The sequence below is a fragment of the Lemur catta genome, chromosome 19, assembly GCF_020740605.2.
Source record: "Lemur catta isolate mLemCat1 chromosome 19, mLemCat1.pri, whole genome shotgun sequence".
Classification (NCBI taxonomy): Eukaryota; Metazoa; Chordata; class Mammalia; order Primates; family Lemuridae; genus Lemur; species Lemur catta.
Genome location: NC_059146.1, coordinates 1161721 through 1175433, shown reverse-complemented (window position 1 = coordinate 1175433; position 13713 = coordinate 1161721). Strand labels below are relative to the sequence as shown.

The window sequence follows — 13713 nt, the reverse complement described above, 5'->3', positions numbered from 1 at the left end:
AATATTGGACATGTTTTTTTCTCAGTGGATTCTGAAATTTTCTTTGCATAAAAGCTCAGGTGTATATATATTAATGTATTTTTTCTACTAAACATTGCAAACTATACTCTTTTATTTTACATTCCCACTTAAATGTTTCTTGTTTTTCTTTTGAAACTGAATATTTTTATATTAACTTGCAGGGACATGAGATTAATGATAGTTTACAGAGAGGATCAGACTCCGTTTGTATCATATGAGATCCTTAACACATGCTGATCTGGAGACAGCCACGACACAGAAAATTCCATACAGTTTTATGATTTGTTCTTATATATACAGAACAAATATTATACGTTCAGAAATATTTGCTCAGATATTAGTGATAGATATTGTTATAAAATGTGAATGGTTTATTACTCATGTTTTTATATTTCATATTATAATGATCATCACTATAAAGACTTCTCATATGGCTAAAGTGAAAGAATTAGTCAATATTGTTTTTATAATAACTTTATTCTTAGAATTCTAAAATGAAGATATTATGAAAGTAGAAGAAATTTAATTGTTTTTATTCCTTATATTTTTGAAATTAATTTTTTAAAACTTCATGTTGTTACAATACAATTTGACTCCAGAAGAATGAGCTATAAAATATTATTTTTCATTACAATGTGATGTCACATTTTAAGATACATTTAGAATATATTTTAGGATACAGTCACAAAGTCTGTGATACTGTGTTTAGAAATGCAGGCCAGGTTATATTTAATTTATTAAGGGTTTAGAGACACAATGATTTACTTAAAAGTAAGTAACAAGTAGCAGGCTTGTATAAATGATCTGGGCTGACTCTGGTTTTCTCTCCTTTAGGCAGAGCTCACAGATGGGGGACGAAAAGACGTTCAGCGATTCATCATTGCTGGAAAATCTCCAAAATAATCATGTAAGCGACATAGAACCACTACCTTTTCATTAATGAATGAAAACTAATGGGTGTTTCTCTGAATTATCTTCCATGTTTATATATTTCTTTTCTTACTTACATGATCATTTTTAATAATTATTAATTTCAAAATCTATTCTGGCTGAATCCTTTTTACTTGGCCATCATGCATTCTTGGTGGTTAGAAATCTAGTTTTAATATTGTCGTTAATCCGTACTCTCTCTTTTCAAAGACCCTGATAGAATTCTCTGTGAAACGATTATAGAATTTTCTATGAAACAGCTCACTACTTACTAACAATTTCACAGTATCTGCGGGAATGAACTACCTGCTCAGCATCACAGGCCAGGCCAGATCTACGTGGACCCTGCAGATATTGCCACATCCTGCCTGTGAAGCTACCGACACTTATCAAATTCTATCAGGTCGAATCACAGCGTCTCCTGGAGTCTCAGCCCCGTAACTTTTTCTCACAGTCGCTTTAAGCTCAGTGTGTCAAAACCCGAATTCATAGTCGTTGCCCCAAAGCGTGTAGCTGACCCCACACAGGTGGACCCACCACCCCTGCCCCTGGGAGAGGCCCTGGCAGGGTGTATCCTTGTGTTTTTAAGAGAGCCATCAACAAAGTATTTGCTCCAGGATCAGCAGAACCTAGATCCAGACCACGTCTTCCCCCTGCGTTCTCGGTGTCAGTGGATTGCACCGTCCCCCGTCTTCTCGCTCTTTCTGGAACTTGAGGGCTGCGTTTGATGCCTCTTTCCTCTCTGCATCCGCATCTCTGATGAGTCGCCCTTGTGAAACCTGACTCCCAGAGTCTGTCCTGCGTGTCTGCTGCGGTTCACCCTCGCTCGCCGCCCAGCCCAGGCCACCAGCGTCCCTGTGCGGGTCACTGTCCTGCCTCCCAACCGGTCCCCGTGGTTCCAGGCTCAGCCCCTCCAGTTATTGCTGCTCGTGGCAGCTGGAATCGCAGCTGGAAACCAAGTCCCGTCACTGCCCTGTTAGAAACCTTTCTCCGCCTTCTCTGTCCTCCCACAGGGATCCGGCCCACCTACGTTGTCACCCTCAGCCTGAGCTGCTGTTCCTTCCTTCCCCCCCAGGCCACTCTGGCCTCCCCTTTCTCCAGCTCGTTCCTCTTTCCTCCTTAGGACCTTCCCTGTCAGTCTCCTTCCTGCATGTTGGAAGCCACGTGGCTCAGTTCCTCATGACGCTAAAACCTCATCAGCTCAAACATTTCATCTTGATTAAAAACCACGGGCTCGCCCGAGTCACGTCACACGACATTTGCTCCTTGCATCTACGGCGCTTATCATGCTGCAAATAAACGACGCTTGTGTGTTTGTTTCCGGTCTGTCTCCCCTGAGCCTGAGCGTCAGGTGGCCGGGCCCTGCCTGCGCTGCCCACTCTTCTACCCTGAACACAGGTTTTTCCAACAACGTTCGGATTTACCTTTCCAGTCACTTCACTTATTTATTGCCCAAGAGCTTAGAAAAAAATGATTTTCCTTTATTAATTTGGATGCCATTCGCCTTGATTGAGAGCTAGACAGGAAGATATTTAATTTAAAATGTTTGGCTACTTTCCTCCTGTGAACTCCAGGTTCCTTGCAGAAAGGATCCACCTTCCTATCTTCCTCGGGCCACGAAAGTCCACTGGACATAGCCGCTCAGTTCTTTGTTTTTATTCAGTGAAACACGGACCAGGCTAAGGTTACCGTTTTTGGAGAGAGGGAGGATGGAGCATTTCAGAGAAACCCCTGTCGTCATCACTCCAAGCAGAAGTAAGGGAGTGAGATGATAAACCTAAAGTTTAAATCGGATCAGGAATTACAACCGGGTAAATGAACGTTTCCCCAAGGATAGGCTTCAACCATCTCTGCCCTTTTCACTGTACGATTTCTATTTGACAAAATGAATGAGAAAGTGGAAGAATGAGTAATTTGAGTTAAAAATATCTTTTTCTTCTTAATAGACGTTGGCTTCTTAGTTGCCTATAATCCGCACGCCCAGTGTTTAACGCCTGCATTCTGAATAGACGGCAAGTCCTGCTGTCGTTAGTGTTTAACTGGAAAGGGCTGAACTGTGTGTGTGTTTCCCGCAGCCGACTGCGCCTATAATATGTGAGTTTCTCACGATGATGGCTGTCTGCCACACGGCAGTGCCCGAGCGAGAAGGGGAGAAGATCATTTATCAAGCTGCGTCTCCAGGTACATTTGTGAAGTCTTTTTCTGTGGAAAATTGTTCCAAAATTTGGGATTGTCTAGGAAAAAATCAATTCAAAAATAAGATAGCCAAATTGAGTATGCTTTTTAGATTAAAAAATTTATTTACTAATTAGAAACTCTTGGCTGTCAGGATTAAATACAGACGTGTTAAAATGCATAACTTTGTAATTTTTGGCATATGACGTAACTTACATGGAAATTTAACAAAATTCTCACAAGTGAAAAATACCTTTTTGCATACATATAATAACTTTTTCCTTCTTTATAAATAACCAAGAACAAACTATTAGACTACTTTTGCATCTAGGCAAACAGGAAAAGGAAGGTATGTTTGCCTAAAAATTGTGAGCATATATGACATTAAAACACCAATTTACTTTCCTCTTTGGAAATGACAATCCAGGGAGCTTGTGTATTTATTTGGGTGAGGAAAGTTTTATACCTTTGAAGGGAGTCCATAAAATATTTATTAGTATAGTTACCAATATTTAATACTTATGCTTGATGTTAGGCCTATTTTCAATGTAAAATTGGATAATTAGATGATTGTAAAATTCTAGAAAAGAAGGAACACATTTTAGAGACCTTGAAGTGTTTTAAAGTCTATTCTAAACCGGCACCTGTGATTTGTAGAAGGTACCAAATTGCTTAAAAATCTGAGCATTGTTACCTCTCATATAATTAGAATAGAAACTGTGTGAATGTTTTCTTATGCCACATCCTACTTTTGGCATTGAACAGATTTCATATAACATGAAATTAATTACTTCGTAGAAAAATAAATCTGTTTAAACTGAATCTTCAATTAGTGGCATTAGTTCTTTCTATTTGACTTTTTAGGAGGAAAAGAATAAAACTTAAGGCAATCTTGTGCCATTCATTTTGAGAAAGGTTTTCTGGAGAATATGCTAGACTAAGGGGTACATTTAAATTATCCTTCTTAGGAATTTATGACTAATAGCAAGACTTAATATTCAGAAATATGACTCTGGGGTCGATACATATGTCAGACACTTAAGATTACTGCCCTCGTTCTTTCGGCATTTTTGAAAGACTGGATTTCGATAATGGGCCAGAATAAAGAGAGCTTTAGTTAAACAGAAAACGATGTTACAATCCTGTGTTTCTCTCGTATTTGGGATGGACTGTTTTCCATGACGTGTTTGCTTTCGCCTCTCTTCCCACAACAGACGAGGGGGCGCTGGTCCGAGCAGCCAGGCAACTGAACTTTGTGTTCACGGGGAGAACACCGGACTCTGTGATTATAGACTCAGTAAGTTATTTGTGTTTAAAATGCTTTTTAATCGAAGTAGTACATTTGCATAGTTTCAAGGGTAAAGTAACATCAAAAAGCTCATGGTAAATAGAGGTTCCCCACCCCAGAAGCACCCACTGTCTGTGCTGGTACCTGTTTCTTCAGGCATTTACACCATCTCATATTTTCAGAAAATATGTGATAAATGATATGTGTTTTGATTCCTCAATTTTAGTCTTATTTACTGACTATTCTGTTAAATGAGGATTTTTCTCTCTCAAATCACTATCCCTTTGTTTTACCCTTCCTCATACTCCCAAAATTATTAAAATTATAACAATTTTTAGTTAGGTATTCGAGCTCAACTTTCTAAATGGGTAAAAGATTTGAACAGACATTTCGCAAAAGAAGATATAGGAATAGCCAGTAAGCACATGAGAAAACACAGTTAGTCATCAGGGAAATGCAGTTAAGACCACAATGGGCTACCACGACACGCCCACCAAGAAGGCTAAAATTAAAAATAGTGACAGCACCAAATGTTAATGAGGATGTGGAGCAAGTGGAACAATCGTATATTGCTAGCACATGTGTTAAAAGTGGCACAGTCCCTTTGGAAAACCTTACAGAATTTTCTAGTAAAAGCCAACTTAAAGCTGACCCAGCAATTGTACTTGTTACCCAGGGGAAATGAAAGTTTATGTCTACAAAAAGACTTGTAGCAGAATATCCATAGCAGCTGTATTTATAGTGGCTAAAAACTGGAAACAAACTAAATGCCCATCATAGGAGAACAGATAAACAAACCGATACGTTCCTACAATGGAATATAATAAACAATAAAAAGGAATGAGTTACTGATTCGTCAACAACATGGATGAATCTCAAAAACATTATGTTGAGCCAAAAAAAAAAAAAAAGGCACAAATGAGTGCGTCCTCCTTGATGTCATTTATGTGCAGCTCAATATGAGGCACAAGTGATTTATGGTGACAGGATTCAGAACAGTGGTTGCCTACGGGGGGGCGGGGAGGGGGGAGATTGACAGAAAAGGGCGCCAGGGAATTGATGGGGTGGTGGGGTGTTCCCTATCTCAGTTGAGGTGGTGGTTACATGGAGTACACCCTCGTCAAACTGTGCGATTTTCATTGAACTATACATTAAAGATCTATTATTTTATTGTATATAAATTATTTCTCACTTAAAATCATTATTTACTGCTTCTGTTATACCAGTATTCATAGCTGAACATTGTTGTATTCAGTATTTTCTTTTTTTAATTTTGTATTTCCTGACACAAAATTATTTCCCTAAAGATAAATTTTTATTCCATAGCATTTGGAATTCCTTTCGATTTTCTCCTCGTTTGGACTTTTTACTTCCTATGTCTCAATTAACCTGAAAGTTAGCAAGTTCCCTCCTTTATTTCAGAAGGGAAGGTTTGTGTTGACATTTTTTACATGAAACTTCATGACTAGGGTTTATTTCCAAACAGTTTCAGATATTTCCAACTGTATATAATCACATATTCCTTTTCTTCCTAGCTTGGGCAGGAAGAAAGATACGAATTGCTGAATGTCCTGGAGTTCACCAGGTAAAAAACATCGGCTCTGTGATTTGTATGGATAAGATAAATTTATATCCATTTTTATTTTTTCCCTTTTAAATAATTAGAAAATATGCTCGGTTTTTATTTAAATTTGTACAGCTGTATTAAAATCTTCAGTATGTTTTTAACTGTCGTAGCCGTAGACAAATCATAAACAGCTTTCATTAAAGTATTGCAATTTGTGGTTCCTGGGGGCGGTTTAAAAATCTTCCTGAAATGTAAGTGTCGGATTCACACGTGTTGTGTGTGTGGCGAGGGGTCTCACGGCGAGTGGTCTGGAAACGTGGTTATGCTTACAGGCACCAGATTTACATGGAGTGGAGATGAGTCAGAGTCGGGACGCCAGCGTTGTAATTGTGCGCTCATTCCATCTAATTGTCTTGGGGTTTCAGAAACTGTATCTGTGTCTCTGTTAGGCATAAGACCTAGTTCATCATCTAGTAGAAAAGAACAAAATGCAAAGTGATTCCCCTACTGACTTCATTTCTTAAGGTCAGATAACAGAGGCCTTCGGTTATAATCCGTGGTATCTCTGAGTTTTTGCCTTTTTACTCCCATGGGACCACGTAGTTTCCCAGCTGACCTGCGTTCTTGAGGCAGGTGAGGCTTTGCTGCAGGATCTTTAAAGATTGCATCACCATTCACAGGACATTTCAAAAAGTCAAGGCCATGAGGGGGCTCGGTGGATGGGGGATTGGGGTGAGTTTTGCAGGAGACACTAGAGTGTATTTAAACACTGAGGCGCAAGATCCTTAGAGAGAAGAGGCAGATTCAGGGGAGAGCAGCATAACTTTTGGAAGTAAGGTACCGAGAAAGGATGAGAGGAGGTTCACAGACATGTGGAAGGAAGGTCTGATAGGAGAATTACTACCTCCATCATTTCGGGAAGAAAGCTGGAGGGGATGGTGCACACAGAGAGAGACACGTAGGTTTAGTGGCAGGAAGAAAAGGAATTTCTTATCTGAGGCTTCCATCAAAGTGAATTGCAAAAATGCAAAGGATCGGGGGTGAAGGAGGAGCGTGGAGACTCTGACAGCGGAAAGGGGACACTGTGGCCCGGGGCAGGCTGAGAGGGCGAGCTGTGGGAGAAGGCGGATTGCCGGGCAGTCGCGAGCGCCGGGTGCCGTCCGATACCCGGTGTTCACTGATGTCCACGGCGCCTTCTCCAGCAACATCCACTTCCTATGATGCGCCACGGAAGAGGGTCCCCGGTCACCCAGTATTTGGGGGTTTCCCCAGGAGAAGAGCAGAGCAGGGAAGGTGATGCGTTTGGGACCATGTTACCAACGTGGGTTCAGAGAGGCGTGAATCGGGGAGAGCTGAGAGGGAACGTCCAGGTGTCATTACAAAGGAGGCCAGTCAGATGTATTCCTGGAGTACAGCATGGAGATTGCCTTGGTAGGACCAGGGGGATCAGAGATGGAGAAAGAGGGAACCTAAATATTTCTAGACGCCTCTGGAAGAAACTCCTGACTGTAGGCTGTGACACCATAACTGACTGTACTGTATATTGAGCTCATCTCAGTTTTTTAGCAGCGGAATATTATCAGGTAAACCAGATAGATGGGGACATTTGAGAAGTCCTGTGTCCCACAGTTCTAGAGAGATTGCTTATAAACTCGTGGGTCAAAATGAGTTCTAACCTGTGTCATTCTGTCCCTGTTTCTTCAGTGCTATTTGCTGTCCCTTCTTACTAATGCATTGAAAGATATTACACATTTGACTAACAGTTTTTATTAAATTTGTGTTTAATAAAACCAACACAGTGTTAAAATGTTTGTGCTCATTAGCTTAACTTTGCCGGCATAAGTTAGGTTTTTTGCATGTTGCCAGTGGTTTGCTAGTAATTATTGAAAGACGATAGTTGTAAGTATTTAAATTGTTTTTTAAAGTGCTGGTTGTTTGCCTTTATGTGTGATTGGTATCATTGGTTATCATTTGTTTTCAATAGAAATTGATTTTTTATTATTATCTTTTCTGTTTTTATAAAAAGCATAACATACAATCCATCTTTTAAGATACTGGCTTAAATATTTTTTCAAATTTGAAAACGTTCAACCAGGACTCTACTCTAGTGGGTTTTAACTCTTGCAGGTTTCTAGGGAGCTATTTTGTAAATTATCCCACTAGGGCAGTGTAGGGTACCCTGGTGCTTTGAAAACCATAATGTACCTTTCGAAGGCACCCAGCTGCACACCCAGGGGATAGTTTGTGTATGTGGAAGGTCAGGGCTCATAATTTGGTCAAATTTATTTTTTCATTGTGAATATTAAAACATGTGGGACATGACAAGCATATATATGCATGTCCTTGGTATGATGACACATGATGGAAAACCGCTTTCTTTCAGCGCTAGAAAGAGAATGTCAGTGATTGTTCGGACTCCATCCGGGAAGTTACGACTCTACTGCAAAGGAGCCGTAAGTTTTTATTTTTGTCTTTTACAGTTTCGATTTATGATGGTTTATAATGTATGTGTCAGGCCTTCTGCTGTGGAAATGTGACACAGATGTGTCCCATGAAGCTGCTGACATCCACTGTTGCTGGTGTTTTATAGCAAGAGTGTTCCACCTCTTCTGGTGAAATGTGGAATGCCTTCTGGGTAAATCTGGTGCTTTGAAAAAGTTTGGCCTAGGTTATTTTTATAATTCAATTTTTTATACATAATATTTGGAGTTTATATTGTATACGCTATGTTAGAAGACAGTTAAATGTAGAAACTATTTTAAAATTTTATTAGAATACACTGATCCACTTCGGTTTCAATCTAATTTTTTAATGACCATAGGAATGGGGGGAAAATTGGATTACAATTTCTGCTGTAATTTCCTCATGTGGTTACTGTTTGTCTTGCATTTCTTAAATTATCATAGAATTTCTACTGGTTGGCTTTGGTGTATTGGCAGGTTATATTGACAGAAATAGTAAATACATCATTCTAACTCAGTTTTCCCAGTTAAAATATGTTTACACTCATGGAAAAATGAGAAATCTACTGACGGGAGCCTTTTTTAAAATTAAGATCAATCATTATTTTCCTTCTGAATTGCCCTTTCGGGGTACCTAGTTTATAAACTTCCCAGCTTGGAACTTTCCAATTTTAAGTAGCATCAACAACCTTGCTTTATCACTTGGAAAGTTGGTAATTGAACTTAAGAAACCCAAGACTATTGTTTAAATTCCTTTTGAGAATGTTAAATGCCTTGGTTTTAAAGCATTTTGGTGGAATTGTTTCATGATGTCTCATGAATTTAGTTTTAGGATTCCTTCAGTTTTGTATTCTCATTGATTCAAACACCTAACATTGATTCATTCTGTATATTTTATTATCAGAGTTTGAACTGGAGAAAAGACCTAAGATTTGTCAGAAGCTTAAGACTAGTCAGGGGAATATTTACATAAAGAGAAGATTAGGACACAATTTTAAGTATACTGTAAAAATCTTCTACATCCCAAAGGTAACATTCAGTGATAAGGGATAGAGTCATTAAGACCACCCACTTTAAATGGTTGGTATATATCTAGTTTACGACACGCAAATCACATCTTTTCTTTTTTAGTTTTGAATAGTCTTTGACCTAGAAACTTTGTGAAGTTAAAACATTGAATAAAAAATAAAAACATTGCATTTACTTTAGTAATAATCATAGCGATAGTTTGCATATATTTTTTATTCTGGAAAAAATTTTTCTTAATATAATTTTATTAACTCTGCTTTTCGTGTTGTAGATTAGATCTCTAAACTTATTCATCCTGCATCTCTGCTATTTTGTATCCTTTGGCCTACATCTCCCTATTTCCCCTCCACCTCCACCCACCCATAGTAACCACTGCATTATTCTCTACATCTATGTATTTGAACTCTTTTTAAAAAAAATATATATTCCACATATAAATTAGATCGTGCAATATTTTTTTTCTGTGTCTGACTTATTTCATGTGGCATAGTGTCTTCTAAGTCCATCTATGTCATGTCAAATGGCAGGATCTTTCTTTTTTTGAGGCTGAGTAATATTCTATGGTGTATATGAACCACATTTTCTTTGTCCATTCGTGTGTTGATGAACATTTGGGTTTTTCCATATCTTGGCTATGTGAATGATGCTGCAATAAACGTGTGAGTGCAAATATCTTCACAGGGTAGTGATTTCATCTCCTTTGAGTCTGTATTTAGAAGAGAGATTCCTGGGTCATATGGCAGTTCTGTTTTTAATTACTTTAGGAACCCCCATACTGGTTTCCATAATGGCTACATCAGTCTAAATCCCCAGCAACAGTGTCCAGGGATTCCTCTGTCCCTACACCCTCGCCAACATCTATCTCTTTTTGATAATCATTATCCGTATGGCTATGATACCTCACAGTGGTTTTAATTTGCATTTCCCTTTTAATTAGTGGTGCTGAGAACCTTTTCATATACCTATTGGCTATTTTTATGTCTTCTTTGGAGAAATGTCTGTTCAGATCCTTTGAGATTCTTTAATTGGATTATTTGTTTTGCTGCTATTGAGTTGTTAGAGTTCTTTATAAATTTTGGATATTAACTCATTAGATATATGGTTTGCAAATATTTTTCCTAGTCTGTAAGTTGCCTTTTCATTTTGTTGATTGTTTCCTTTGCTGTGCATAAGCTTTTTAGTTTGATGTAGTCTCATTTATTTATTTTGCTATTATAGCCTGAGCTTTTGGTCTGATATCCAGAAAAATTATTGCCAAGGCCAACGTTAAGGAGCTTCTCTCCCCATGTTCTCTTGTAAGAGTTTTATGGTTTCAGGTTTGGCATTATCTTTTATTCATTTTGAGTTTGTTTACATTTATTCACAGTGTAAGACAAGGGTTCAATTTTATTTTTTGCATGTGGAAATCCCATTGTCCCAGCACCATTTATTGAAGAGACTATCCTTTCCCCATTTTATCCTCTTGGTGCCCTTGTTAAAAATCAGTTGACCATATATCTTTGGATTTATTTCTGGGCTCTCTGCTTTGATCCTTTGATCTACGTTTCTGTTTTTATGACAAGTTTGCATATATTAACTTATTGGTTTGTTTGCCCTCACTCCCAAATTGGCTATGAAATGTGGTTAAGTAATGAAAAGACAAAAACATGTAAAACATTTGAAAACTGCTTGTAGTTGGTCAGGGAATAACTGAGTATGTGATTGGAAAAGTGGGTGGAAGGTAGCTCATGTGTTTGTTTGTTTGTTTCGTGCTCAAGAACTTGCACTTTCTTCTGATCATTCTCATGCCATTTGGAAAGATGATTGAAGGCTGAAAAGAGATGCAAACAGAGCTACCAATTGGGATCATCGACAACAGTGCAGGCAAGAGTCAATGAGGATCTGAACCAAGACAACTGCAGCAAAGACTGAGAGGAGAGAGATTAGGACTTTGTAATCAGTTGCACGTGGGTGAAGAGGAGAACGATTATGTAGGAGTATCACCAGCTTTCTGCTTGGCTGACTAAGGAGACAAAGTGACACTGCTCACCAAGATAGAGAGTTGGATGCTGCATCTGGGCCACGAGGCAGAGATATCTGGATCTCACTGGGGAGGAAATCTGGGGTGCAGATACAGACTTAGGAGGTAACAAGTGTAGCTGGAAATGAAAAGCAGGGGACTTGTGAGATCCCATAGGAAGAAAACATTCACATGAAAAGAGAAGAAGGCTAAAAGTGAAAAGTAGAGGAACCAAAAAGGAGATTGAAATCTGGAGGGGAATCTGGGAAGTCTCCTGACTTCTTGGTAGAATAATCCACAGTGACGAGGACAGCAGCAAACCCAAGTAGTTAAGGCTCCAGTAGGGAGTCATGGGTAACACGTTCCAGTCGAGATAGCCTGGAATTCACACTTCAGTGCGTCTCATGGCAAGGATGGATATGGTTAGTTTAAAGAGAAAATACGAAGACAAAACCAGTCTCAAAAACAAGATAAATATCTTTGTAGACCAAAAGACAAATATCAAATCAAAGCAATTCGTTGAACTAAAGCCTTGAGTTAGGCATCACAGGCTGTGGATTCAGAATCAAGGAGCAGTGGCTGGAGTTTGGCTTCTGTGGGGAAATGAGGCAAATAGTACTTTATGTAAAAAGCCAGGTGGGAGCTGGCCTCCCCACTTTGAAGCCGAAGACAGTGGTGAGTTTCACCGAGATCGTGGGGAGAGGCCGAGGAAAGCTCATGCAACCTGGGGGTGGGGTCATGAAAGCACCAGGTTGGGATGCGTGTGGAGAGTGAGTGAGCAAGAGCAGCTCTCATAGGCACATGAGGAAATTTCATGCCAAGGGAGATGATCATTGTCTACCCCGAATAAAAATAGATTAATCTCTAAGCAAGAGGTTTTATTTGGGAATATACAAATGACACAATTGCATTTGGGGGCATATGCTCAGACCAGGGTGGCCTTAAGTTGTTTTGAAAGAAAGTTCATTGCAAGTTAATTGATGCCGGTGGTGTGGGATTGGCAAGCTCTGACTGGTCAGTGGCAGCGGTTGCTAGGTAGAACTTGTGATCTGAGAGTCATCGCAGGCTGCCTGGTTGGACTCGGTTTGTGAGACAGTGCCAGGTGTTTTGTATGAGCTGCGAGCTGTCCTTGTGTGACTCACATAGTAAGCTGTGGTTGCGAAAAATTTCTTGTCATAGTTCCTGTTTTAAGGCAAATCATGCGTAAGAGCCCTCCCTGCAGGGCCTTCCCTGGCTCAGTTTTGCCAGCGTTCGACACGAGGGACTCTGTTTTGAATCTGACACCTCCAACATAAAGCAGCCGGAACACGGATTCGCTCCAGATTAAATCATTTGTGTAGACTAGGCTGACAAGGGATGTTTACAGCTCAGTAGGAAAAATAAATCCCAGCTATTTTTAATCAAAAAGAAAGTGGAGGGAAAATGAGGATACATGTAAATTAGAAATCGTAAATAATTTTTTTTAAAACATCAGCAAATAGAGTATTTATAGACACGGTTGAAGAGATGGGAGTACGACCATGAGTTGGAAGGTAGTGTTGAAAGCTCACCTGGAAGACAGCACAGAGAGACAGTGACTGTGTGTGTTTATGGGTGGCTTTTCTTGTTTTTCTAGACTTTCTGCAGTGAAGATGTCCTGCTTTGTTAATTTTTAAATGAAAAAAGTATGCAATGTAATTTATGTCTGTAACAGGACCCAACTTAGGAAAAGTACATTTACACAGATAAAATTTAATTTATTCAAGAAAACGAGAATCTGACTCCAAAACTTACATACCGGAGAAGAAATTAGAAACTTGACTAATAAACTTAACGCTTTAGGGGCCTTAAAGTGACTGGAAATTTCAAATTAGGTGGCCCTGAAACAAAATTCTGTGCCGTATACAAAAACCACATCTGAAATTAGTTACTTTTAGCAGTTTACCGCCACCTCCGAGACAGAGTACACGTGATTCTGAAGGGCACACGAGCACGGAGAATGTCTGTGTTGGAGTATGAGCGTGTCTCATGCCTTTGGCAAATGGTCTGGTTCAAAAGGGGCCGAGCTTCATGGGGCAGGTCAGTCTCGCCTCATTGTTTTACACGACGACAAAGTCAGATTCCTTGACCGCAATTGGCTAATTTATAGCAGGATTATCTAGATAACTTCAGTATAAATCATAGTGTGTAAGAACTTGTGTAAGGCCTTTTTTTTTTTTTTTTTTTTTTTTTTTTTTAACCTCTACGGCTACCTTGTTATGGT

General features: G+C 39.3%; 1 protein-coding gene across 5 annotated transcripts in view; it reads left to right on the top strand.

Moving 5' to 3' along the window:
• The window catches only part of ATP8A1 (ATPase phospholipid transporting 8A1), a 179858-nt gene that overhangs the window by 75865 nt on the left and 90280 nt on the right, over window positions 1–13713 (top strand). For all 5 annotated transcript variants that reach the window (XM_045531741.1, XM_045531738.1, XM_045531736.1 and 2 more), the window contains 5 exons: window positions 856–928; window positions 3027–3132; window positions 4341–4423; window positions 5950–5999; window positions 8365–8434. In XM_045531741.1, the coding sequence (XP_045387697.1) occupies window positions 856–928; window positions 3027–3132; window positions 4341–4423; window positions 5950–5999; window positions 8365–8434 (382 nt within the window). The remainder of the gene's footprint in view (window positions 1–855; window positions 929–3026; window positions 3133–4340; window positions 4424–5949; window positions 6000–8364; window positions 8435–13713) is intronic.